The sequence below is a fragment of the Syngnathus leptorhynchus genome, chromosome 22, assembly GCF_054491065.1.
Source record: "Syngnathus leptorhynchus isolate UIUO chromosome 22, UIUO_Slep, whole genome shotgun sequence".
NCBI classification, from domain to species: Eukaryota; Metazoa; Chordata; class Actinopteri; order Syngnathiformes; family Syngnathidae; genus Syngnathus; species Syngnathus leptorhynchus.
Window position 1 is genome coordinate 2,701,383 of NC_141216.1, and position 25,813 is coordinate 2,727,195.

The window sequence follows — 25,813 nt, forward strand, 5'->3', positions numbered from 1 at the left end:
ACGTTGCACTCGGGTTTCATCATTGTTTCCATTTCCTGCCTCACTTTGTGCACGTGTGTGTGAAAGTCAAACTTGCTAGCTTCGATTTCTTTAAAAAAAAAAAAAAAATTTGGGTGTTATTTTGGAATGAAAATATATCCCTTTTGAAGCTTTCTTGGCATCGTTAAAAGGCGTGGCCATTGTTGGCTGGAATTGACAGAATTGGCAGAGTTTGCATCAACCCTCCAAGATTAGGCGCATCCCAGGGAAGGCTGTGAAATGCTTACGTAATAAAAACAGTGAATCCAAGCTTCATGGTAATCACTTGTAAAAATAACCTTGAAGGAAAAGTGAAGAGGTAAAAAATGTATATATATTTTTTTTTATGTTTTTAATTTAATGTTAAGGTCAGGACAGCAGGCATAGCTTTTGAATAATAATAAATAAAAAAAAAACGTGATAGTCATAAAAAAAAAAAAAAGACTTAAACTTCTAACTTATTTTTTATTTCAAAAGTTAGTGCCCTTTCACTTTGCTCCGGTTCTCCGGAATCCATTTAGAGTGAGCCGTGTAATGGTGAGACAAGAGCGGCGCTATAAAAGTGACACATTCCCTGATTCGTGCCACGGGTCTGCTCCCGCATTTTAAGCAGTCATGTGATGAACCCAGCTCCCACGACTCCATTAAACATTGTCAGCAGTGAAGAACCCCCCCCCCCCAAAAAAAAACCAATCAATCATTTTATGACAAGACACCTGCACGGCGATTAGAAGCCAAAGCTCCGTTTTTACAAACGCTTTAATTGCACCTCGATTCTACTTTGCGCTAAAAGTTGGGGCTGAATCATCTCCACTCTCACATTTTGATTCATCGTTGCTCAAGCGGCCCCCGACCCGTCGTGGTTTTTAAAGGAGGATTAGGGAAACCGTTTAAGAAGCGGGATTAAATGTGTGAGCAGCCGGGAAGTGGGAGGTGGGGTGGGGGGGGGGGTGAATAAGAAGGAAAACAAGCCTGTTGAGACTTTCTCGACCTTCACTGAAACACTTGCAGATAATTGATCTCAAGGTGTCGAGAGAGTCGGACAATTTGACGATTACAAAATAAGAATAAGAATAAAAAGGATAGTCAAACATACAATACATGGAAACAGTCTCAGCTCCTCAGTACGGCACTAATTTCAACTTGACCTTTGACCCTCGCCTGTGTGCTGAGCGCAAAAAACGGGACATTTTTACGACTATAGACACTGCACACTTTTACTTTTCTTTTTTTACTAATATTTATCAATTGCTAACTTTGTGGTTCGTTCCAATTATGGGATTGACTTCACTTTGTTGCACAGCACAGGTCTCTTCAATTATTGATGCACATCCACAAGCGCTAATGCACAACTTCGTACCCGCTTAATAATTAAAAGTCTCGTATTGATCGTGGCACTACAATGCTTGTGTTAAAAGTCGCTTAATAAAAACACCGCCGATTCCCACCCAGAAATGCGACTTTAATTGCGGCGAGACGAGACCTTGACGTTTGACGAAAATATAATCTACGTTTTATATTTACGTGCCACAGTGGCGCAGCCCATCTGCCTTTCACAATTATGTCAACAACAGCTAATTACGTCTATACTTTTGATAGCGCTGTTGTTAGATTAGTGGTTCAACTCAGGGCTCAAGCTAATTAAATATTGATTCTTTTTTTTTTCCGACACCATCCGAAGGAATTTTGTTACTGTCCAATTAAGAATGTATATAAAAGAAGACAACAGATTGCCACTAATGGCACTTTTTGGATGGAATGTTCTTGGAGTCTCTGGCCAGGTTTGTCTGCAGCATTTTTATTCCTCAAATTCATGCTCTGTTGGGTTGAAGTCTGGGTTGCCGTGGCAACGTGTTTTGTGACATCATACTGCTCTCCGTCGATTATTAGTGCTGATTATGTGATTACGTGGACGTTACCTTTTGGGTCTCGATTTTAAAATGTGAATTTGCACACACTCTGGCGCTTGACTTTTAACCTTCTTGTGTTGCTTAAATAGGATTGGAACACGGCTGCGGGCGGGATCATAAATCGATAAACGCTTATCAGGACATTTGTGTGCATTGCTCAGATAATATTTCCAGCATTTTTTTTAAAAAATCCACAAAGTGCACACTACAGCATTTTGTGCTTCATTTAGTCTTTTTCCTCCTGATCAAGGCCATGAGCTTCTTCTTTCTACCTGGATTGAATGCGTGATTGAACCCCAACAATGGACGCCCTAATTTCCCCAGAGCTTATCCTCCTTTTTTTTTTTCTCTAAAAGCCCAAATAAATCCGGTAAATCATCACACACAGGCCGGGGTGGATGATCCAAAATAGATTTATCAGTGGTGCCAGCTAGCGCAGGAGGGGTCAGCGCTATTGGTTTGACTTGTGCTAATGGCAGCTTCTTTTAAGTGTAGCCTTTGCTGTCAGCGTGTTAACCCGCCTTTCATCTTCTTCTACTTTTTTCGAGCATATGTGCGCCGTTTTTTCCGCCCATCACGGCGGGTTCCGCTTCATCTTTCGCCGCCATCGCCATTCCACCTGCAGACATTCACGGAGAAAATCAATACTGATCTTGTTTTTAAAATGATGAGATGGAGCAGCTGAGGGTTTGGAAAATGTTAAAATTGTTTGCATTCGTTTTGCTGTTTAATTCTAATTTCTATCACGAACATTTTTGGTTTAATTTGTTCAATGGGTAAATTGGCCACCGGGAGCAGTGTTGAACACAGAAACAAAGAAGACTTTCACCACTACTGTAAGTGATCCAAAAATCTGCAGTCAGATTATTTTTTATTTTTTTTTGCAGTTTCACGCTCTCTCTCTTCTCTTTCATGTTGTTGTCCGTCTCCTCCTGGTGAATCAGCAGGCACAGATGAACTCATCTAGTCCCCCTCCGCCTCGGCGAGGAGCTTTTTATTACAGGCTGACACGGCCAAATCTTTTGTGCACTTCCTTTGCGAAAACATTTCCATCGCTCTTGGAAGCCGTCAAGCCGATTCGTTGCCTATTGTTGCGCTCGACTGTTTTTGGGGAGGAGTTTTTTTGTCGTTGTTTGATGTCGTCCTGAGACAAATGTTTAATAGCTTAACTATTAATGCATGCACTTTATATGTACATCTTTAATGAAGGTAACTGTTCTTGCAAGGACGTGTTGTTCGAACAAGCTGAAAGATTTTTTTTTTTTTTTTTTAAACACTTGCTGATGGTAATGGCTGCATATAAAGTGCCATTTTCCTCGCCAACATTTTTTTTTTCCCTTTGGTGCACCATCCGTGCTTAGAAAATGAGCAATACTCTGCAAATAATTCTGTCATATAATCATTTTCTACTTTCCCTTGACTTTGCCGCTTTCCATGAATCGTTTCCCCTAAAATTAGGCGACTAACTGATATAAATGGGTCACTGAATTATTCAGGAGATTTTGTCGTCACACAAATGTATTTTTGAAGCCCGTTTGAGGAACAAGCGTGTTGTCAAAAAAATATATATATTTGCAAAGACCAAAGGATACAAGTAGAAGAGATGTGAAGATTCCGTCGGCTGCTTTGAGTTGATTTAAGAAACATCACAGCCAATATTTTACATCTTGCAGATTTCAAGGCTACATGGAGTTTGCTTTTAAATTACTTTGGCGTGGAAATTAACGCACGGCAATGATGCATTTTGGAATGTATAAACCACTTTGGCTGAAATCCAGACAAAGATTTGTTGTTTCCTGTTTGGAATACAATTGAGCAAGGGCCTTTATAGACTTGCTAGATTAGTCGCCATGGTTGCAAGGGAGACATTTGTCAGGGTGAAAGTTGCAAAGCGGGATAATCAGAGGCAAAAAAAAATAAATTGCCACGCTGCTATGATAAATAATTGATTCTCAAATTAATCGACAACTTTTTTTAATCACTTTTTTTTTACCTTAGCCAAGCAGCATCAGTGCCCTGATCAACATTTTATTGCCCGCAAGGAACAATGTCATCGTGATTGAGAAATCCTCCCCGTAACACCTGATGGCACAGATTGATGCTATTTAGCAAGCCGGGAGTCCAAAAGACATTTGCATTCACCTTGAGCGCCGTTCACAAACACAGCTGGCGCTCAAACGCTGCTTTGTAGGACTGTCGTTGCCACGCCGTCGCTATTAAGAGTCGCTGACGGCTGATTATTGGCGGCCTCCGTCTCATATTTATGCCGAGCGGGATTCCTCTCCATCAAGGACACGGCGGGAAAACGCTGGCCAAAATGTTTGTCGTCGGAGATTAACCGACGGCTTTACGATGCCGGCCTTGACGACTTGAACTGAAACGATGCAGTTTGGACTCCCGTCACAAGTCTGCGGGAAAATAAATGAATGCGATACGCCCGTAAAAGCCACAAAGTACAGTCGATGACAAACATAATTAAATTTCAGTCCGTGACCCGAGTTGTGCGTCATGTAGCAAAAAGTACATCGACACAAAAATAACTGCGGGCTGACTAAAGCCTTTTTAAAGACGCTCGTGTCTTTTATGTACATTTCAATTAGAGACGCTCTCATCAAAGACAGATGCAAAGCAAGCTGGACTCTGCAGCATCCTCCCTAAACGGGTACCAGCATGGGAGAACAGACTCCGCAGGGACCAAATTTCCCTTGGGGAATATTATGAGCAATGGTGAGAAGCAAACTTGAGAGTCAAAGTTTTTGTTGTTTTTTTCAACTCATTCACTGCCAACCTAGTTAATATCTTTGACGCCTGCGCTAATTAGTAAATGTGATGAGGAAAAAGCACCGGCCGCTGCTAAGACAGCCAATTAAGACACAGTGAGTTTTACTCAGCAGTCGGCTGACATATGAAGAGCGTGAGAAGGTAACGTGGAGCAGTCTTGACTTATCTGAGCGCAAGTTGGGACGGGTGACTGAAGACGGCGGTTACTCCTCCCGTGGCTTGCTGGCCGAGATAAGAGCCATGTCAGAAAGCAGCTCAGTCTTAGCTGGAGGAGCTTCAGAAATGGCTGGTTTGAATTCACCGTGAGTATGCGAGTAGTCCGATACTGCGTATTGTGAATGACAATATCCATTTTTTTTTTTATAGTGGTAAGGATGTGGCGGATAACGATGGCGGCGCTCCAAATCAAAGTCAAAAGAAGCAAGATAAACGGAGAGCAGAGAGACCCCGAGATGTTTTTGAAAAGGTTTGTTTTTTGCGTCCCGCTTGCTTTGCCGATTGTACTCGGAGACGCTTATTTGGCCGTCCTGCATCTCAGCTGGATTCTCTGCCTGAAAGCAAGCAGCAGGAGATTCAAAGGGCCCTCCATCTTTTCTCTTTTGGACAAACCATGCCCAAGACGCTTCAGCAGGCCATGCGGCGCACGTACAAGTTCTGGGACACGCAGCCCGTCCCGAAACTTGGTAAAAGAAATTTTAAAATGTTTTGTCATAACTATTGGATGAATTGATTGTGATATTTGTGGCGTGTGGTGAAATGAGGTGAAATCGTCATCAGCCCCGGGGAAATAACGGAAGGTGAAGCCAGCGCTCCAGAGGAACCTTACTCGCTGCCTGGAGGCTTCTCGTGGGACACCCTGGACCTGAGCGGACCTTCAGCGGTTTGCAATCGCTCATGTTGGGAAAATAGAAAAAGGTTCCCCTGAAAGTCAGCTTTGGTTCCACCGCAAGCTCCTAAAATTCCTTTTCAGGTACGAGAACTTTGCACATTCCTGAATGAAAACTACATCGAAGAGGACGACAACACCGTCACGTCTGACTTCTCTGAGGAGTATCTTGGATGGTAAGGCCAAAAGCTCCTTTTTTTTTTTGTCTGTTTGCTCAATTTCACTTGTGTTTTTCTTTTGTCCATTTGACGCTTTCTCAATGCTTGCATAATGTCCATCCAGCTTTACATTCACAGCGGCGGCGGCGGCGCTGTTCCGCTCGCTGCATATTTCATTCCGTCTCGTCATGAGCCGAGTGTCTCCACTCAACCTCTGCCAGCCGGGGGCCTCGGGCGCCGCTGTATCAGTAACAAGCGTGCCGTTCTCTAATCTCCTCGCCGCCGCCTTTTCTACCCCTTCTATCATCACGTGAATGCTATCGATACCTCGGGGGAGTACTTACATCCAAACATAATATCGCTTACTTGAAAATGAATAATTAACATTCCCGAGCGTGGCGCGCTCCTCCGCCCCGAGGTCGAAGCAAGCGGGTGAACTCAACTCGTTACAACTCAAACGCTGGGAGCTGTTGAGGCGCCGTTAACGTTGATTTTCATTCCGGCTTGGGTCTCTTCAGGGTCCTGCAGCCCCCAAATTGTCTGGCCCAGTGGCACTGCGGCATCAGAGTGGAGGCCAATAAGAAGCTGGTGGGCTTCATCGCCGCTATCCCCGCACACGTGCACGTAGGCGACACGTAAGTAGCGCCGACCCGAAAATGTAGCGCATTAACATTTACTGAGAACTTTAGTGGCGCCGATAAAACGGTAGCCGTGTCGTCTCTAAAATTTTAAAACGTTCTTCTGCAGGGAGAAGCGGATGGTGCAGATTAAATTTCTCTGCGTGCATAAGAAGCTACGCCTCAAGCGAATGACCCCGATTCTGATCCGCGAGCTGGCCAGACGGGTCCGGCGGCAGGGTGTCTGCCAGGCGGTGTACACGGCCTCCGTAGTGCTGCCGACGCCGCTCAGCTCCTCCGGGTAACGATGGAAAAGCCAATATAGAAACCATACATCACAGGCATAGATTCTTTATCCTCTGCAAGGAACAACTGACATTACAATTAAATATCAAATGACTTTGTATCACATCTTTTCGATCGTGATCATCGCCTTAGATTGTGCCATCGACCTGTGAACTTCCGCAAGCTGGCGGAGCTCCAGTATCCCGGGATCCGAGGAGACGTCCCCCTGCAGAGGGCGCTCAAATTCTACCGCCTCCCTGAAGTTGGTGCACGCTGCCACCCGAAGGCAGACACGTTGAAGCGCGACTAAAGTTTGTCGAACATTTATTCCGTGTCCCGTTTGACGTCTTTCAGAATACCAAGATGCCGGGTTTGCGCCCCATGACCAAAGACGACATTGAGAGGACGCACGAGCTTCTCCGAACAAACCTCAGCAAGTTCCACCTCAGGGTCAGCTGGTCCCTCGAGGAGGTTTCGCACTGGTTCCTGCCCAGGGAGGGTGTGGTTGACACCTACGTGGTTGAGGTCAGCATTCGGAGGCCACCAATCACAAACTCCAATCGTACAATCCAAGACCGATTTCTTCCTTTCACTCGCAGGCTGCTGATGGTGCTCTGACAGATGTGGTGAGCTTCTATCAAATCTCCTCTAAGGTGCTCAACCACCAGCTGCACAGCAGCATGAGAGCAGCTCACCTTTTTTATGCAGCCTCAGCTGCCAACGGCAACCTGCTGCAGCTCATGGAGGACACGCTGGTCCTGGTCAAATCTGTGAGTTGTTTACAAAGTTACAACCAACTTGTGCAGATTCAAAGTATTTTATTTTTTATTTTTTTCTTTAGAAAGGATTTGACATCATCATAGCCGCTGATGTGATGGATAACCAAAGTTTCCTGGAGAAGCTCAAGTTCAGCTTCAGCGGCAAGAGGCTTCATTACTACTTGTACAACTGGAGGTGTCCCAGACTGCCTGCAGACAAGGTACAGATTAGAAAAATATGCCACGAGTCGTGCAAAAAGTAAAAAAGATGGACATGGAGAAAATAAAATCTATTTTTCAGGTGGGCATGGTGTTACCCAACTAAACCACCGAAATGGAGGATCATGAGGGAGTATAATCAATGCGGCAAAAGCCAGAACTTGTGCAGCCGTGTAAACACACTGAATTTATAAAGCAAATAAAGATAAAATTCCATTAGTGAGAAGATTCGCCTTGTAACGCTGTTTATTTGATGCGCTCGGCATCACTGCAAAATGAATCAACACACAAGGCCTTTATGTGTGTGTTTGTCTCTGTGGGCTTCAGTTCAATTGGCATAATCTCGGATGACGTGTCACTCAATATTCCAGCAAGCAATGCATGCATTTCAGGAGAGGACACAATCATTAATCATTCTCACATTTCTCACAGTTTGAAGAATGGCGCACAAAGCAAATAAATCTCATTTCAAAAATGGAGGGGGCATGTTGCCAAGATACCATGTCACGCAAAATCCAATCAAGTATAAGGTTGTTTCTGTACAGAACGTAGAAAAAAGGTTCTCTCCATTTTTTTAACCATATATTCCCCACTTGCTGCAGTGTGCATGCACCTCTTCAAAATAAACAGCAAGGGTCGCTGTGACCTCATATTTAACTGTCTTTTTTTTTTTTTTACCCCCCACAGGCAGCCTGAGCCGAATTAGCCACATGACCTGTTTTACATGTTTTGTTTGTTCAGAGCAGCAGACACAGACAAATGTCTAGTACTGTAGGCTTACAAAAATGACTCACACAATTAAGCTGTCTGGTGCATAAAAATAGGAATGCAAACTTTTTTTTGAAGAGATAAGGATTTGCAGTCACCACTCAGTTCTGAATTGTATCATTTGTGTCAAATCTTGACTCATCCTGAACTTTACGGTAGTTTTGTATTTTACCCAATGTACATGAACGCAACACAGCCCCGGTGCTGTGAGCCAATCAGAAGCGAGAAAGCGATTTAAGTTGGAGGTGAGTACTACTCAACTGCTGACAGTCTGACACTTCTCGCCGATTGTCTCATCCTTTCTGGCTTCGACGTCGGGCTGCAAGGTTGCACCATTTATACATTTTTAAAGAAAGACGGGCGTGTTTTTCTTGTTCGCATTGTTTCTATCAGTCAATTGCGCTGTGCTCAAAGTGACCTCCTTTCATCTTGCAGCTTTTACCCTTTTTTTTTTTTTTTTGCTTGGTTTAAAGTTACAATTTGGAGAGCATCTTCCGAATAATTTGTGTTATGTCTGACAGCTCCCACGTAGACAAGCAGCGACCTTCATTGCCGGTATGTCACTTTGTCATTTGTTGTGTCTCCACAATAACATGTAACGACATGCTATAGTGTATCTTGTTCGATTTGCTTTTTTTGTCTTTTCTCATGCTGAAAGATTTATGTCGAAACGCTACGATACACTGACTCAACCAATTGCATGAGTTTCCTTCCTTAATCAACATTCGCTGCGCGTTACGGTAGTTCACACAATAACAAGCCGTTTACCGTAATGCTCCGTGTAATGCGCATCACTATTTGATTAGAGTTATCTGTCTTGCTTTGTGTAATAATGGATCTTTGCAGGACCACCATACTGAAAAAGATGTTGCTGAGTTTGTATCTTTCCATAGTCCCTGGGTAATCCCTCTCTAAACATTTTGAGAATGCAGTGGGGAGGGGGGAGGGAGTTCAACACCTGTAAAAACAAATACAAGTATGCGTGAGGAAGTGTTTGCAGAAGTAATGTGGCAGTGCGACAGTTAGGAATGCACACCACACTTATGGGAGAGACTGTCACTGTATGCATTCGTATTTCCCTTGACAGCGATGACACGTTCCGCTTAATTATATAGTCAAGCTCGATTACATATTTGAATTTCTTGGGCGGGCTTTAAAGTTGGAGGTCACACTTGGTATTTAATTAGGGCACAGATGTAGGTCACTCTTTGAGGAATAGAGCAAAAATCTTATAACCAAGTACATATACGATTCATTTAAAAAAATAACCCAGCCCGTGATTTTTCGAAAGAACTACCAGCCGATTCCAATTAATGTGGTCTCCCCACTGCAAGGCAAGCGAATAACTTTTCAAAAACATTTGTGTGATTGTTGATGCACAAATCTCAGTCGCGTGGTGCACGAATAGAAAACACGCAAGCTGGGAGTGGCTCAAGTGTCTTGTACTTGGAGTACCGTTTTTTTTTTTTTTTGGACCCAAACAAAGAAACGTTGTCGTCGAGCAAGGGGTGAGTGTTGTTGCCGCCGTAAGTGTTATCACCCATGTGAGTCTCTCGTGTCAGGCTGGGGCTCGTGTTGCGTCGCCTTTGCCCTGCGGGGAGTGTACAGACATGTTGCGGATGAGGGCGCATTCTGTTCCGGCCTGTTTTGTTTTGGAGGCGGGCATTGCGCTCAATTCCTTTGGTAGATTAAATACCAATGTGGGATTTTTTTTTTTTTTTTTAAACACCTTTAAAAAAAAAAAAAAAAAAGTATCCGGTGGCTGGTATCGGAAGCCTCGACTAGTACTCGATAGCTTAGAATATGTGTCGTTGATGTTTTATTAATGATATATCATCAAAAGTAATTATGCTAGCACTCCAACTGGTTAATCAGCACCCAAAATGTAGCTTTCAGTTTCCTAAAGGTCGCTGACCGCTGTTCTAGTCTTTTATTAAATGTCACCAGAAAGGCAAATAGCCTCAAGTGTCTGTGACTAATCAATATATATCAAGCCTGTTTGTCGAGTCCTGGCAGAAAAAAAGCCGCTAATATTGCCCACGGGCTCTCTGTGGGAAAATGTTTGTGCGTGATCCAGGTCCAAAACCATACCTGCGTGTTCTTAATCCTAGCGTCAGTATCCCGTAGCAATCGATTAACATTCTGCAAACGTCTGGTCGGTTAGAAGCGGCGGGCTCTCGGCCAAGTTAGATGTGCCGAGAAGCGTAAATATTTAGACAACCAAGAGGGGACGTGACAACGTTAGCAACTCGCTGCGACCTCCACCAAGGCACCGACCGCTTCCATTTCCAACATGGTTGCCTCACAGGCCTGAGACTTTTTAAATTGGAACCAAAAACTCATATGAAGCGTTTATTATAATTGCCGTACGTTTCAACATAAAGCCTGAACCTTTTCCATCTTAAATTCAAAGCGGGCGAGTTTATAGGCAAAGGCGTCCATGTGCATCCCCCCTGCATAGTTTTACGACTTTCACGTGCGGAGTTGCCGTTGAACGTGCTCAAATAATTAGGCGTATGGATTTATGTTTTTGCAAAGCGCCGTCCAAACGTGTGCTTAAAGGCCTCTCGGTAGTAGTTTAGTTAGTCAGGCATTTATGGTTGCATCTGGAATGGACAGCCAACAGTCTTTTGACACTTTCCGTCATTGGATTTATTTGAAGGCTTGCTGGAGCGAAGCAGTGTTTGGTAGCAACCACGATTTCTGTGGCCGCTGCATCTGTCCAGTAAAAAGCATGCGAGTCACCAAAAGTCCACTCGAGCGTATTGCGTGTGTGTGCGAGATCCCCCGGTGAGATAAAGCCCCGCCCTTCCCCCTCCCGCACAGTTGTGCCTTTCCGCAGGCTTTTTTTGCTGGCTGCGTATGTGTGTATGTGTGTGTGTGTGCTGGCTTTCCCATCCGACACATTTTAATGGCTCTTTTCAATGGTGGCAAACAGAAGGCCGGAAACCAAAAGACAAAGAAGCTAGTCTGTGTAAAAATAGAGCAAAATAACACAAACTCTCTGCCGATTTTGAATTACTTCATTTTGTATTTTGCAAATTCAGCTCAAATTAACCCGCGTGCACTCGGGGCGTGCACTCGGGGCCTACAACGTGGCGCTCTCAAGTTATTACACCAGGGGGGGGGGGCTCCTTATTTCAACTGGCTTATGATTGACTGGCTTCGGTCGGCTAAAATGGATGGATTAGTCTTGTTGTTACCCCCCCCTGCTTTCCTCCTCCTCTTCCTCCTCCTCCCCCTCCTCTTCCTGTCTTGTCAGGCAGTAGATCTTGTCCTCACGCTGCCCCTCCATGGCACCCTGGAGACATCTGGCCTACAAAGCCATGGCATCCACCCCCACAAGGGCAGCCTACTTTCCCTTCCTACTACAGTCAATGGTCCTCCTGCGTTTTTTTGTTGTTGTTTGCATCCTCTGTACTTTCTTCCTTCCTTTCTTCATCTGTCACTGTAAGTCAGCCCTTTTCCCTTCTCACCAGGGAAGAGGTGAGTCATGTGATTGCAAAGTGCTCCGTGATTGCTTTTATTTATTTTATTTTTTGCCGTGAAACGCATCCGATACTTTCTATTGAGAGAATCTTTGCAGTCATTTATCAGCTGTAAAATTTTACTTGAAATGTCTGTAAAATCCGAGTCAAGGCGACCGTGGCTCCCTTTTCCCTCCCTCTTTTTGATTTTCTCAACAAAAAGGAAGTTTCCATTCTGTGTGTGTTCCCTCCAGGAAGAATGTGTCAGGACCTGACTGCATTCAACTGCATCCTCTCTCTTTTTTTTTTGCAGGCCACATCCCAAAGTCTGACTGGAACATCCTTTTTGGTGCCATGAGTTTTTTTTTTTTTTTTTTTTTAAATATGAAAAGAAACCACAATTTATGAGTTGGGCGTCGCCTGCATTCCTTCTGTCCTCCTGTGTGGACGTGTGTCGTAAAAAAAAAAAAAAAATACCGTATGTGCTGCTGGTCAACTTGAACATCTCAGCAGACGGCACCGTAGTTTGCGTGCGTCTTCTGAAATTCTTGTTAACTTGTTGCATCTTGTTCCACCAGCTACTTAGTTTGTTTGCATGCCCTAAAGGAGCAGAAATAAATCAGGCCGGACTTGTAAATTTCCTACTCAAACCGGTCGAGCCGCATAACTGGAAAGCAAAGTGAGGCCGTTGTCAAACACCAGTCCTGTTTTTTCAATTGTGTCAGATGTCTGACTCACGTTGGCGGCTCGGAATAACAGCGCCACCTTCTCCTCGCTGCGGTGCGCTCCTTTTTTAGCAAGTGACTTATATAAGCCGGTACCGAAGCCCGAAATCAACATTCAGGCCCGGCCCGTCCTTTTTGCCTTCTTAAGGCAATTTGCAAGCGTAGCGGCGACATGTGAGAGAAGCTGCTCCCCTCCAAAAAAAAAAAAGTCTGCTCTTTTTTAATTTTGTCCTTTGATAATGGCCGCTGACCTCACCTTGGGCAAAAACCATATTTGGTGGTCAAACCGTGATCGGAAAGTTTCACAGACTGTTAGTCTGCTTTTTATTTATTTATTTTTTAAATCACTTGAAGAGACTATTGTTAGTCTGTTTATTTTTTGGGGGGGGGGGGTTATGGACCCCACTAAACGTCCCGTTGACATTTACATGTACCGTTGGAAGTTCTGGACTCTTCCACAGTTTTGCAAAAAGTCCACATGCGCTTGATCCTTGCTGTGTTTTGTCAAGTGTGGGGGAGGATTACCAGAGGTCAGAGGTGAACGCTGTCATATTTCACAGCCTTATTACTCTTTGCCGAAGCCGGCCAGCAGGTGGTCGTGAGTCAGAGCCTGTGAGATTTCTTCAAGCTCCGTGAGCTCGTGTCATAACACCAAATGTGTAATTGATTCCACTTTATGAGCACGCTCACCTCTCCTTAGCCTCTTTTGCGTACTTCACCGGGCGCCAAAGCACCTTGAGTCGACTCGTGGAAAAGCCCCCCACACACACACACACACACACACACACACACACACGCACATCACCCCGTGCGGTTTTCTGCTCTTCGAATATTCAGTGGAACAAACATGATCTCATCGCCGAATTCTAATTTGCTTCACCGCATTTTTGGGTTGGAGTTGTCAGAATCTTATTGGATATTCCACAAAATGTCAAAATACGATTACTTTCACAGCTCACAAATATTTTTATTTTTTTTGCAGTGCTGTCATTTGGATGGAGTGACACTTGACCTCCGACCTTTGGTCTCGGCATCCGAGTGAATCGGCGACCTCCTTTTTGCCCTCCGCCGCCTGATCGTCATCCACGTGCAAAAAATGGACGCCATGGACACCTTACAGAGCTCCGCCCCGGAGACCAAAGCCGAGCGGATCGCCCGCTACAAGGCCGAGCGCAGGCGGGAGCTGGCCGAACGCTACGGCACCTCTGACGAATTCACCTCCAAGTACGTCCGCAGTCGGGACAGGAAAGTCGCAGACTCGTCCGAAAGCAAGGAGACGGAAATATGCGAGGACGAGAAAACGTACGCCAGGAGAGGCCCGAAGAGCAAAATTGATCTGGACACTGATCTCAAAGCAATGGAGAAAAGCTCCTACGTCAAACGAGAACCTCGTTTGACTTCTGAAACTGAAGTTCAGCCTTCCGTCAAGACGTCTTCCAATATTAGGTAAGTGTTTTCATTGGACGGACTAGAACGTGTTGAGTCACGACCCCGCTGAGCGGTTGCGGCGATTGCGTAAGACACGCATAGCCCGACTTGTCTGTTCTCGATGAGGAACATCGAGGCAGAAGTATTGAGACACTCTTTGGGCCCGGCAGGGATTTGTGGCAACGCAAATTTGTAGCCAAGTTTTCATGCCTGGTGGTTCATCAGGCAAGATTTTAGCAGAAGCGGGTTCCTTTCGTGAAAAGACTCGTCCCGACTCGAAGCCGTTACAGTAAACGTTAGTCGGTTTCCGTGAAAATAATGCATGCTTGGCATTTTTTATTTTTTTTTTGCTGCTGTGGCGAAATCCTTCGTCACGATAGCATGCTGTAATTACACGTTGTTGTTTTTTTTTAACTCTTCATAATCAAACCAAGGGCTCTCGGCACAAAGGCTATTTTTAGAATGTATGTTTTCCTGGGCCTTTTGTCCCCACGCCAACCCCGACTCGTCTTTCCTCGGCAACCTCTGACCCCGCCCACCCCCGCCGGCACCAGCTCGATTGTGCATCTGTCCCCGCCCTCTTTTTCCAGCTGCCGTCTCCATCCATATTTAACGCCCGTTACTTCAACATGAACGCTCTTTTTGTACCATGCCCTGTTTCTTCCTTTTTTTTTTTTCTTTTTTTCTTTTCCTGTGTAATATCTGTCATCACTTGAGGATGACCTCGTGTCTCTCTCTTTCTCTCTCAGGCATCTGGACGCTGATGATAAAGACGAGTCAAAGGGTAAGCGGAACTCTCCACTTTTTGTGTTCTGCCCACGGAACAGCTCCATTTTTAATTGCCTTCACATGCAGCCATTTGCAAATCGATAAGCTTGTTGCTAACCAATCCAGCAGCACCTAACGTTCTTTGTCATATCCTCACAATGACTTGCTAAGATGGTTGGGGGGAAAAACGGTCGGGCTGAGTAGAAGTAGGTCAAGCGAGTCGTAAGTTGATTGATGGTTAAGGAAGGAAACGCCAAAGTCGTCTTCTTGGCGGTCTGATACTGTATTGAAGATGACATCATGCGTCCCATCGTGGACATTAAATCACAAGCCGGTCCCAATATTCCAAGGCATCGTTTAAAGCCATTGGACCGTGATGTGGAGTGGAATTTGACTTTTATTTTATTTTTTTTTCCCTTGTTCCTTTCACTCATGTTTGGACACCGGCCACGCCAGCGCAGCGGCACGGCGTCAAGCAATAAAAAAAACAATTTGCAGTGAAAGAACAACATTTACAAAATGGTTGTTCCAACACAGTACTAACTATTCTTCTGTTGATGTTTTTGATTAGAAATTTTCTTGCTGTTTGTGAGCTTTGCCAGGCGAAATAAACGCTCCCTCCCCAAAAAAAATTGTTATTGACCATATTAATAATTAATGTTCCCACAAACTATGACCTCAAACACTTTTGTCATTTCAAAGTCATCTTCCCTTAAATGACTTGCAGATGATTTGACGTGGCCCAAACTAATGCGTCCACATTGAAGACTCTCCGTGGCGACACAGGTTAAACTTAGCTCCTCCCCCAACGCCTGGCAGTTTGGAAGCGTCCCTATTAAGCAAGCGGGCGGCTTGTGTATTTACAAAAAGGCCTGCGCTGGCTTGACCATGTTTGGCCTCTCCGAGCATCTCCGCCACCGTGCGAGGGTGCCAAGTGTCCATTTTCCGCTGGCTCGCGCAGTCTGAAAGCGGCGTGCCACTTCAAAACAACAAATGCCGTTGTGTTTTTCAGTCGAGCGCAAGACTTGGGACCAGCTGACCTCTGACATGTCTCTCAAGGTAGTGTACTTTTTTTATTTCTTATACATCATTATAGGTTGTTGTTTTTTCAGTATAATAGCAATTCAAATGAGCTCTTTTGTTTTGATGAAGGCTTGGTTTAATTTCTGATGAATTATCTGCGAGCGCCAAGCCGATTTCCCGACGAATCACGCAATTCTGAGCTTGTTGCGCACCTGCTCGCACGCTTTGGCCAAATTCATGACGCAGCGCAGAAAACGCTGAGGCGGGGAAATTAAGGAAGATTTCGAGGCTGATTCAAAAAAAAAAAAAAAATTGCTTGTGGAGGTTTTTCCCAGGCTGCTTATGTTCTCAAAGTCATGTTGGATGTAAATAGCTGTTGGAGTTCGCCCTTCACTGACCAGGAGCTGTGCCAAAGCTTGGCCAAGTGAAGCCAGATGGCAGCTAAAAAAAAAAAAAAAAACTCCAGACTGCAAGCGATATCTCTGCTATTCCAAGGCCTCACCTGGAAGTCATCCGAAACAAACGCACTCCATCCGTCTTCATGTCACTGCAAAGTCTCCGGCGACGGTCTGCTGAGTCGGCAGGTGACGGAAAACTTTGCAGACTGGAAAATATTGCACTCGCGTGGCTTATCTCCCCTCGTATTAGTTTTACAATTATGTATCAAGGGAGGTACCTTCATAAATGGCTTTGAACTCTGATCAGGTGAAGGGGAGGAGCTTCGCTCATTTATGATCAAGATCAAGTTATGTCGTTGCATTTTGCACAGCTGGCAAAACGTAACAAAACTTTTCTCCTCGTTTGTTTCGTCCGGAAGGATCAGGTCGATGGAAGCGGCGACGACGGAGTGAAGTGTCAGCCGGTGGATCTCGGGAATGAAGAGGAAACTCTGAGTCGGTAAGATAAAAAAAAAAAAAAAATCCGTTTGCGTGGGTGATTCGTGATCGGGGACCGGTTTCGTGCAAAGATGAATAATTAAAACTCCAAACTTGAGGAGTTGCACGGTTCCCAAAGTGGGATGTCTGAGCCGGGCCATCTGCCAGGACTCGCTCGCTGGCTCTGGTGTTCTTGTCCTCATTAGGACTGTTTACAGTCGGGCTGACATTGACGAGTGCCCGTGACTGTTGGTGCTTCACATCTAGCGACTCATTAGGCGAGTCGGATAGAGAATTTCTCTAAGCCTGCAGGAAACCTTAATAATAGATAACAGATGCCTTGATAGCAGAGGGGGGCGGCTTAAGCCCCTCTGAGCCCCCCCCCCCCCCTTACCCGCGGCCCTCTTTTCCAGAGTTTTCCCATGTGTCATCGTGTTTAGGCAGCAATGTTTCCATTTGGATTGGTCGCCCAAGAGCTCAAGTCTTTTCTCTCAACAGCAAAGAAATGGACGCCGTGGACGAGCCTTCGTCCGAGGAGCAACGCCAAGCGCCAGAAGAAACACAGGTTGGTTTTCCGGCGTTCCCCCCCCAGAGAGCTCGTAAAGTTTGCCTTCAGTGTCACGTGGTTTTCTTGGCTGGGTGGATTCCGCTTTTAATTGGCTGGCTTGATTGATGTGTGCGGTGCAATTTAGCGGCGGCGCGCATTCTTCAAACGGAACGTCATCGCGTACGTCATCCTTTGGGATTTTTTTTTTTTTTCTTTGCCCACACACGACGCAAAGCACATCACGCGCTCGTGTTTTTTTACAAAACAAGAGCGGGTTTTGCATTTTCACAGCCAGCCGCCTCGGCCTTCGACTCTGTAATCTGGGCTGGCTCGTGACCTTTGAACTCCATCTGAACGATCCACTGCTCATTGAAAACATGTTTTGAAGGCACATCTTCAATTAAAGGCACCGAGAGGGTTGAAATCCGCACGAGCAGAATAACACCCCCCCTTCCCCCTTGCACCTCACCCATGCTGATGTAACCCACTAACCCAGAAACTGTTGATAACAGCTTTGTTTACTATTCCGATAGCGGCTGCTTGTAAAAGAAAAAAGAAAAGCGCTTTTTTTTTTTTTTTTTTTTTTTTGTGCAGACGACATCGCTGCAGCGCCAGGACTCGAGGGGCATCAAAGGAATCCTGAAAAAGAGCCGCTCCACCAGCGTGGAGTCGGACCAAAGCGAGGGCTCGCCGCTCCGACCCGCCAGCGTCTCACTCAGTCACCCCGAGAGCGAGGAGGCCGAAGATCGAGAGCTGGAGGATCTGGAGGACGATGTCGAGGAGGAGGAGGACGCCTCGTTTCTGAACGACGACACGGACGAAGGCGACCCGAGCGAGCGGAGACGGCGCAGCGAGGGCAGCAGCGGCAGCAGCCTGGAGGAGATGCGCAGCTCCTCGCCGGATGAGCGCTTCGACGTGACCTCCACGCCGTCGGAGGACAACGAGGAGATGGACAGCTTGGACGGAAGTCAAGGTTCCGGCATCAAGCAGAGGTCTCGGAATCGTACTCCAAATATTTGAAATATATATTGGTGAGTTGCAAAATAACCGTCATCTCGTTCCAGGCTGGCAGAGTTCAGCAGCGACGAGAGGACGGAGCAGACGAAGAAGCCCGACCCGTCAAGAGTGATTCAAACGCCGCTAGCCAATCGTTTCACCCAGCTCCACGATGCGGAGAACGCCTGGAAGAAAAAGGTCAGTTGCGTGTTTTGTCACGCTCGCCCTCACAGTCGTGCTTAGTGGTGAAATGAAAAATAGAAAAAAATCATAACACTCCATAATCACCAAGTGGAACTTTCTGGCCATTCCGCTGAACATGCAAAGATGAACTTTCTAAGTGCAGAGAAATTATGTCATTGGATTGCCGCCTCGAGTTTATTTTGTCCAGCATTTTTCACCGGCCGTAAACGAGCCGGCCTTTGTTGCTTTTTGCTGGATATGTGGGCCAACGGGGAACCGTAACATGCTCGTTGCACACATGACGGCCTTCCCCGAGCTGCTCCAGATGTTTCCTGTTACCTCCGTTCTCGCTCGTATTTTCTTGAATCGTTCAGGTTCTGCTGTAAATGCGCGTCCATCTTTTTTTTTTTTTTTTTTCTTTTTTTTCTTTTTTTTCCCCCTCTTGTCTTTGTTCCATTCTAATGTTTTCCTCTGTCCATTCCCACTTTTCCTCTGGGTCACCTCACTTGTGTAGCTCCCTCCCACCAGCTCTTCCTCTTTCTCTGACTTTGACACTCCTGCCTGTCAACCTTTCCCAGTCTCTTCAGGTGAGTGTGTTGTGTGGAAAAAAAAAAAAAAAAAAAAGGGGTCACAAGATGCATGCAGTTACTCAACAAATGCTCCGATACTACGACACCAATACTTTCAAGTGGACGTTTTGCTTCATGCTGAAATGTAAGATGCGGAAAATGTGCTTTTGATGCAGAAAGTGCTTGCTCGTCAAAAAAAAAAAAAAAAAGGACTCACAGGGTCGTGTGTGTGTGTGTGTGTGTGTGTGTGTGTGTGTGTGTGTGTGTGTGTGTGTGTGTGTGTGTGTGTGTGTGTGTGTGTGTGTGTGTGTGTGTGTGTGTGTGTCATTCTGACTTGAGTGTATTTCTTTGAAAGGCAACGCCGGTCCCAAAAATCTGTTTCCACTTTTACCTTTTCAATTGTGTTTGAAGTCAAAGTAGTTTTTCTGCAGCCACTTCACAACACACTGGGACATTTTTTCACTCAAACGGGTTTATTGACTGAAGGGGCCGAGACCAGCTTCTTTATAGCCAGGTTGTTAGAAATTAGCGAGGAGGGATCGGGAGGCTTACTCACGGCAACAGTAAATATATTTTGTGACTCAACTTTTGACCTCCAAGCAGCCTCCCCCACTTATTTATCTTCCATCCTCTACATCAGATAAAACAAAATGCAACTCTGCAAATAAAAGAAAGGACTTTATTGTCTTTTGTTTATTCTTTTATTATATTCATTTTTTTTATATATTCCTATTGATTTATTGTCTTTATTTTCTGCCTTAAGTATCGGTGGCTGGTATCAGCAACATCCGTGAGTATTCTATACCTGAAAATAAGGTCACTGAAATATTTGATAGTGCCCTTCTATACTTTGAGGCTAGCAAAATATGCTGAGTGTGCACACAGCCACAAAAAAATCTGCCACATAATTTCAAGCTGACAACCTCTTTTAGTAAGTAACACAGACGTGCTTGTCACTTAATGTCAGGTTGACAAGATGGGCTAATTTTTCAGGGCGGGGCCGAGCGAGCCTTAATCTGATGCCGCATTGACATCAGCTTGGCTGCCTTTAGAGTCCCCCCCCCCCCCCCCCCCCCCCCATTTCAAAGCTGCACACATCTGTAGATGCTTAACTCAACCCGTCTGGACTTGGCTTACAAGTCGGACGCCAGCAAAACGTCTTTCATTACTTTCATTACTGTCGCGAGCGTGTATGCGTTCTGTCACGTATGAAGCGTTGGTTTCCAGATAACATGTTCAAATTTGACACGCGTGAACTTCGGCAGCAGCTTTGTGGTAGCAAATGATGAAGAAGCCTTTTTTTTTTTTTTTTCCCCCCCTCCCCTTCTGTGAGCAGAAGTCCAATGTAGACGCGTCACCCAAGATATCACTGGCTGACAGGATGAAGATCCTCAAGGACAAGGAGGAGCAGTGGAAGACCAAAGGCAAAGGAGCCGCCAACGATTCCGTTCAGTTCACCGTGGCCGGACGCATGGCCAAGAAGGGTAACGTTGGACCACCCCTAAAAAAAAGTCTTCATTTTCATCATCCGTCATGTCTCAACAGGTCTGGTGTCAGACGCAGGGAAGGCGGAGGCCCGTCTCACCCCTATGAAGAAGTCCAACGCCACGCCCGTGAAGCCGCTGGAAGGTAGCGAACGCTCGGCGATCTTCTCACGTGCCTCTCGTTGACCATTTCGATGGCTCTGCTCCAAAGAAATCTCCAGCAAAAGCGGCGTCAAGGTGGAAGGAGACAAAAGGCTGGACAAACTCGAGTCCTTCCTGGACAAACTTCACAGTAAAGGTACAATGGTCATCCTACGTGGATTCCAGGAAGCAAATGTCATGCCGTGCCGCTTTCAGGCGTGAGCAAGAACAAGACGTCCACCATCGAAGTGACGGCCGAAGCCGAGAAGGAAGTGATGACCCTGGACGACCACGAGACCTTCGGTAACTTCTACCGATCCATCTCGCCCTCGGCCTTCCAGGACGTCTCGGTGACCGAGGAGGACCTGAGCCAGATCCAGTCCAACACGCCAAAGTCGGTCCAGTTCGAGGCGGGGGAGGGAAGGAAACGATATTGAGACCTAAACGTGGTTCTTCCTCAGGCTGGCGTCGGCCGTGGCCAAGCACAAGTGCGCCGTGCGGCCCAACAGGAGGAACCAAGGATCCAGGAACCCTCTGAGGGCGCTGGCGGCCCGCAATGACATCCGGCAGGTGTACACGGAGCAGAGGCTCAACATCGCCAAAGTAGAGACCAAGAGGATCCAAGTGGAGCGCAGTAAGACACTATAACAAGCCGAAGATACTCCAAAAGAACTTTTAAAATGTCCACTCTTCTTCTCCACCTAGTGGCCAAACACTCCAACCTGGCCGACGTGGCCTTGGCGGGCCTGGCCAGCAAGGAGAACTTCCGCAAGGTCAACCTGCGCAGCGTCAAGTCGACCGACGTGGTCACCAACAACAGCGCGTTGCCCTACAACAAGCTCATGCTCATTCGCATCAAAGGTCAGAAGGTCAGGCCGAGAAGCTTCGCGAAACCTTCGGGAGGGGTAAATAAATATCTTGGCATCTGCAGGTCGCAGGCACGTGCAGGTGCGCCTGGTGGAGCCCACGTCCAAGTCCCTCAACAGCGGTGACTGCTTCCTCCTCATCACCCCCAAGCATTGTTTCATGTGGAGCGGCGAGTTCGCCAACGTCATCGAGAAAGCAAAGGTGAGCAAATGGGATTTGGGTTTGGGCGCCACCTAAATCGATTCTGATCGGGCGGCAGGCGTCGGAGATGGCGTCCTTCGTTCAGGCTAAGCGGGACCTGGGCTGCAAAGCCCCCCAGGTGACGGTGCTGGAGGAGGGCATCAACACCGAGAGCAAATGGGCCAAGGAGTTCTGGAGTCTGCTCGGGGGGAAGAACCAATATCCAGGTTTGTGCTCCAGTCCAACATATGACGAGCACATGCCTTGTGAACATTTCTGTGTGTGTGACAGGGGCGGGGGAGCCAGAGGAGGACGAGCTATACGAGAGCGGAGTCTTGGACTCCAACGGGGTCTACAGACTCCAGGGAGACAAATTGGTGCCTCACGAAGACGCCTGGGCCTCCATCCCGAGCGTCACCTTGCTGGATTCCAACGAGGTGCGTGAGAAGCAGTGAGGGGGAAGCGGCAGGTCATTGTTCTCCTGACTCTGCTGCTGCTGCTGCTGCTCAGGTTTTGGTGTTTGACTTTGGCGGCGAGGTCTACGTGTGGACCGGCAAGGACGTGTCTTTGGCGGACCGGAAGGTTGCAGTCAAACTGGGCAAGCAGCTCTACAGCGGCAGCTATGATTACACCAATTGCAGGGTCAACCCTTTAGCTCCCTCCTGCACCGAAAGCCATGACGTTGCAAAGTGAGTCGAGGAAAGATTTGTTGTCTCACTGCGTCCCCTTGTGGTGGTCTTCACGACTGATCATCCGTCCACTCAGGCAAGGAGAGGGTCGCCCAAGTTGGACTCTGTTCGGCCGCCTGTCGGAGCACAATGAGACGTCCCTGTTCAGAGAGAAGTTCCTGGACTGGGCCGAGAGGAGGAAGGAGGAGGCGGCCCTAACGGAGGAGGTCAAGGTGGAGAAGGATTTTCTTCTGGAGTCATTCAAATTTGAACGCTTGGAGATAAAAGATTGTATTTGTGCGCTTAGAGCCCGGTCCACTCCAACGTGGGCTTCTCGCCCGACCCGGACCTGCAGCCGTGCGACGCCAACGAGCTGCTGGCCAACGAGCCGCAGCCGGTCCGGACGCTTCTGGAGGGCGTGGACGTCCAGCGGGGCCACGGCGTGGTGAGGACGGAGGACAGCAGGCAGGCGGAGCTGGCCACGCTGGCCGTGGACGCCTGGCATATCAAGGAGTACGGCGAGGAGGAGGTGCCCAAGGAGAGCCTGGGACAGCTTCACGAAGGGGACGCCTACATCGTCCGATGGAAGTACTCCATCACCACGCTCGGTGAAGCCCGAAAACAAACACTGGCACATCTCCAAAATAAAATTCCAGACGATGAGCTCATTTCTCTCTCCAGTGGGAAAACGGCAGAAACCGGGAGAGCTGAGTGCCGGCGTTGCGGGCAGGGAGAGGACGGCCTGCTTTTTCTGGCAGGGCCTCCGCTCCGGCGTCAGCGAGAAGGGAACCTCGGCGCTCAAGACGGTGGAGCTGGGCAACTTCCGAGGCTCGCAAGTGGGTGTCGTTATTGCCGCCAGCGACCTTTTGAGCGCTGTGAAAGGATGACACGTGCTGGATTGGCAGGTGCTGGTGAGTCAGGGGAAAGAGCCGCCTTGCTTCCTGCAGCTATTCCAAGGGGGCTTGGTGGTCCACAAGGGCAGTCGAGCCGACTCGCAGAAAAATTCAGGTGATCAAATCCTTCGCCGAGGGAGGAATCTGCGTCTTGCACGTGCTGATGGAGCGTCATCTTGTGGCCCAGGAGGTTGGAGGTTGTTTTGCGTTTGTGGCGAAGCGGAGGTGGAGGCCATGCTGTTGGAGGTGGAGTGCACCGGCGCCAGCCTGCGCTCGCGGGCCGTCCTCCTGCTGCTCCACGGCCGGGAAGCTCGTCTCTTCCTGTGGCACGGCTGCAAAGTTCAACCCGGCGCCAGGCAGGTGGCCAAGAGGACCGTAGAGCGCATGAGACAAGGGTAGGTAGGAGGCGGGCGGACAGGTGGACGCGGTCCGAGACTGACGCTCAGCACGCTCTGCAAGGTGTCCTCCCGAGCTGGGTCTGAGCGGCGCCGGCAGTGTTGAAGTTGAGGAGGTTGAAGAAGGAAGCGAGCCCGCCGAGTTCAAGAAGGTTCTTGGGATGCAGGACAGGAAGTCCTACGACTGCATGCTCGAAGGTCTGGCGCGTTTCCCAACCCGATGGACTGGGTTTGCGACGCAATCGAGAATGACGAGGCGCCTCGGTTGCTTTCAGACCCCGGCAAGTACAATTACACCCCCCGCCTATTCCGGCTGAGCGCCAGCTCTGGCGTCTTTGAAGGCGAGGAGCACCTTTACCCCGCCAGGGTGACTGAGGGAGTCATGGCCATGCCCTTCCTCCAGGAGAACCTCTACACGGCGCAGCAGCCCGGTAAGAGCCACGACCCGCGTTCGAACGAACCCTCGTCACATTTGCTCATCGCCGCCGCGCCTGTGCCAGCTCTATTCCTTCTGGACAACCGTATGGAGGTGTACCTGTGGCAGGGCTGGCAGCCCGAGGAGGAGCAGTGCACGGGCTCGGCAAAGATGCGCTGGGACAGCGAGAGGAAGTGCGCCATGGAAACCACACTGCACTATTGTCGAGGTCAGCGCGCAAGCTTTGGCTTGGAGGAAAAAAAAAAAAAAAAAAGAGGAAATCAGCGTGTCTTCACATCTTCTTGCACTGGCTTGCAGAAAAGAGCTCACGACGCCCGCCTCAGGCGTACCTGGTGATGGCAGGCTGCGAGCCGCTCACCTTTACCAACATCTTCCCTTACTGGAAAAAGGACCCCAGTGTTGCCTCCAAGGTGAGGAATGTTCATGTTGTCATATTCAACATTTTGTACATGCTTTTTTATTTTTTATTTATTTTTTTATTTTCTTTAGACTGCGGGCTCCAAAAACAAAGTCACCTTAGTGAAGGAGGTGCTGTCCAAGCTCAGTAAACTGCAATATTCCATCGAGGAGCTCACCAGGTCGCCCCTCCCTGATGGCGTGGACCCTCTCCGCCTGGAGGATTATCTCTCTGACCAGGACTTCAAGGTAGACAAAAAAAATCTATATATTTGAGTCCACTAAACTCGTAACGTTCTTTTCATTAACTGTCTCCAGAATCTTCTGGAGATGAGTCGGGTGGAGTTCAACGCCCTGCCAAACTGGAAACAGAAGAACCTGAAGAAAAGTAAGGGTCTCTTCTGAAAAAAGAAAAACAAAATCAAACATTCAAAAAAAGAAAATCACCTCATTTTGTAAAACACATGTACAATGTTGTACAGTTTTTTTTTTCTAATTTTAGCCAATTAATCATGTGCAATTTTTAATCAACCTTTGTTTGTGTTCTTGGTGTGCTAAGCGCTTTACGCAACAACATTTTAAATGTTGTCCAATTTGAGCTACAAAAAGAAACTGGGAAGGGAATGAACTAACTGTTACATCATTTGCTCACTTGAGGCCTTGCTAAAAACAGACATTTTTGATATTGCTTCATTTGATGGGAAATAATTCTTTTGAATAACACAACTACTTTTTTGGGACCAGATGAGACTTCTTTTTTTTTTTTTAAAGACTTGCCAACATGTGTTTTGTGTAAAAAGTATTAATTGTATGCAAGTGTGTGTTATGTGTTTACTTCTCACACATGTTACATGTATGTTGCATGGCTTCTATCATTTTTATGCAATATGAACTTTTTTGTATATATAAAAAAAAAAAATAGACAGATGGCTGTTTTGATTATTTTGGACATGTTAGTAAAATGATCGGACATGACATTGTGAAGAAGGAAGAAGAGGAGGCGAAGCACACGTAAACCCTTCTTTTTGTAGGTGAATGCAATGCCAACCTTTTTCCGCCAGAGGGTGTTGTTGCTCTAGTTTCTCATGTTTCCGGTAGGATTGCTGCAATTTAGTGCTGTGTAAAATGTTGCTCAAGTTTGCTATTTTGGTTAGTTTTAGTAACCAGTGAATCACGATACAAATTTGAGAAGACCTTTGTGCCGTGCAACTATGTTTCGAAGCATTTTTTTTGGAAGCATTCTTTTTGTAGGTGCGTGCAGTGCCAACCTGTTTCCGCCAGGAGGTGCTGTTTCTGCAATTTTTCATGTTTCAGGTAGGATTGCTGCTGCTCAATTTAGTGCTGTGTAAAATGTTCCTCAAATTCACAGTTT

At 46.9% G+C, this 25,813-nt stretch overlaps 2 protein-coding genes across 4 annotated transcripts in view; both read left to right on the forward strand.

Annotated features, from left to right (window-relative positions):
* The window catches only part of LOC147039292 (glycylpeptide N-tetradecanoyltransferase 1-like), a 65,206-nt gene extending 57,348 nt beyond the window's left edge, over positions 1–7,858 (forward strand). For 2 of the 3 annotated variants that reach the window (XM_085903538.1, XM_085903537.1), the window contains 11 exons: positions 5,076–5,175; positions 5,248–5,392; positions 5,471–5,589; positions 5,680–5,771; positions 6,272–6,388; positions 6,501–6,671; positions 6,809–6,917; positions 7,010–7,180; positions 7,255–7,425; positions 7,497–7,634; positions 7,715–7,858. In XM_085903538.1, the coding sequence (XP_085759664.1) occupies positions 5,076–5,175; positions 5,248–5,392; positions 5,471–5,589; positions 5,680–5,771; positions 6,272–6,388; positions 6,501–6,671; positions 6,809–6,917; positions 7,010–7,180; positions 7,255–7,425; positions 7,497–7,634; positions 7,715–7,738 (1,357 nt within the window). In that variant the 3' untranslated portion in view covers positions 7,739–7,858. Of the gene's footprint in view, positions 1–4,910; positions 5,012–5,075; positions 5,176–5,247; positions 5,393–5,470; positions 5,590–5,679; positions 5,772–6,271; positions 6,389–6,500; positions 6,672–6,808; positions 6,918–7,009; positions 7,181–7,254; positions 7,426–7,496; positions 7,635–7,714 lie in introns of those variants that run through there. The other variant, XM_085903539.1, reaches the window with a different exon arrangement.
* Positions 7,859–8,659: 801 nt separating this feature from the next.
* On the forward strand, positions 8,660–25,415 carry svild (supervillin d). Its single transcript, XM_085903923.1, has 29 exons — positions 8,660–8,955; positions 13,575–14,038; positions 14,770–14,804; positions 15,801–15,847; positions 16,629–16,708; positions 17,185–17,251; positions 17,828–18,225; positions 18,298–18,427; positions 20,318–20,465; positions 20,527–20,610; positions 20,677–20,763; positions 20,823–21,000; positions 21,068–21,240; positions 21,312–21,467; positions 21,538–21,674; positions 21,733–21,880; positions 21,945–22,090; positions 22,164–22,342; positions 22,419–22,554; positions 22,629–22,929; positions 23,003–23,157; positions 23,227–23,329; positions 23,402–23,609; positions 23,674–23,807; positions 23,885–24,040; positions 24,110–24,253; positions 24,343–24,455; positions 24,535–24,690; positions 24,760–25,415. Exons 2-29 carry the CDS (start codon positions 13,689–13,691, stop codon positions 24,844–24,846), a joined length of 4,236 nt encoding a protein of 1,411 aa, XP_085760049.1. The 5' UTR covers positions 8,660–8,955; positions 13,575–13,688; the 3' UTR covers positions 24,847–25,415.
* The last annotated feature ends 398 nt before the right edge of the window (positions 25,416–25,813 follow it).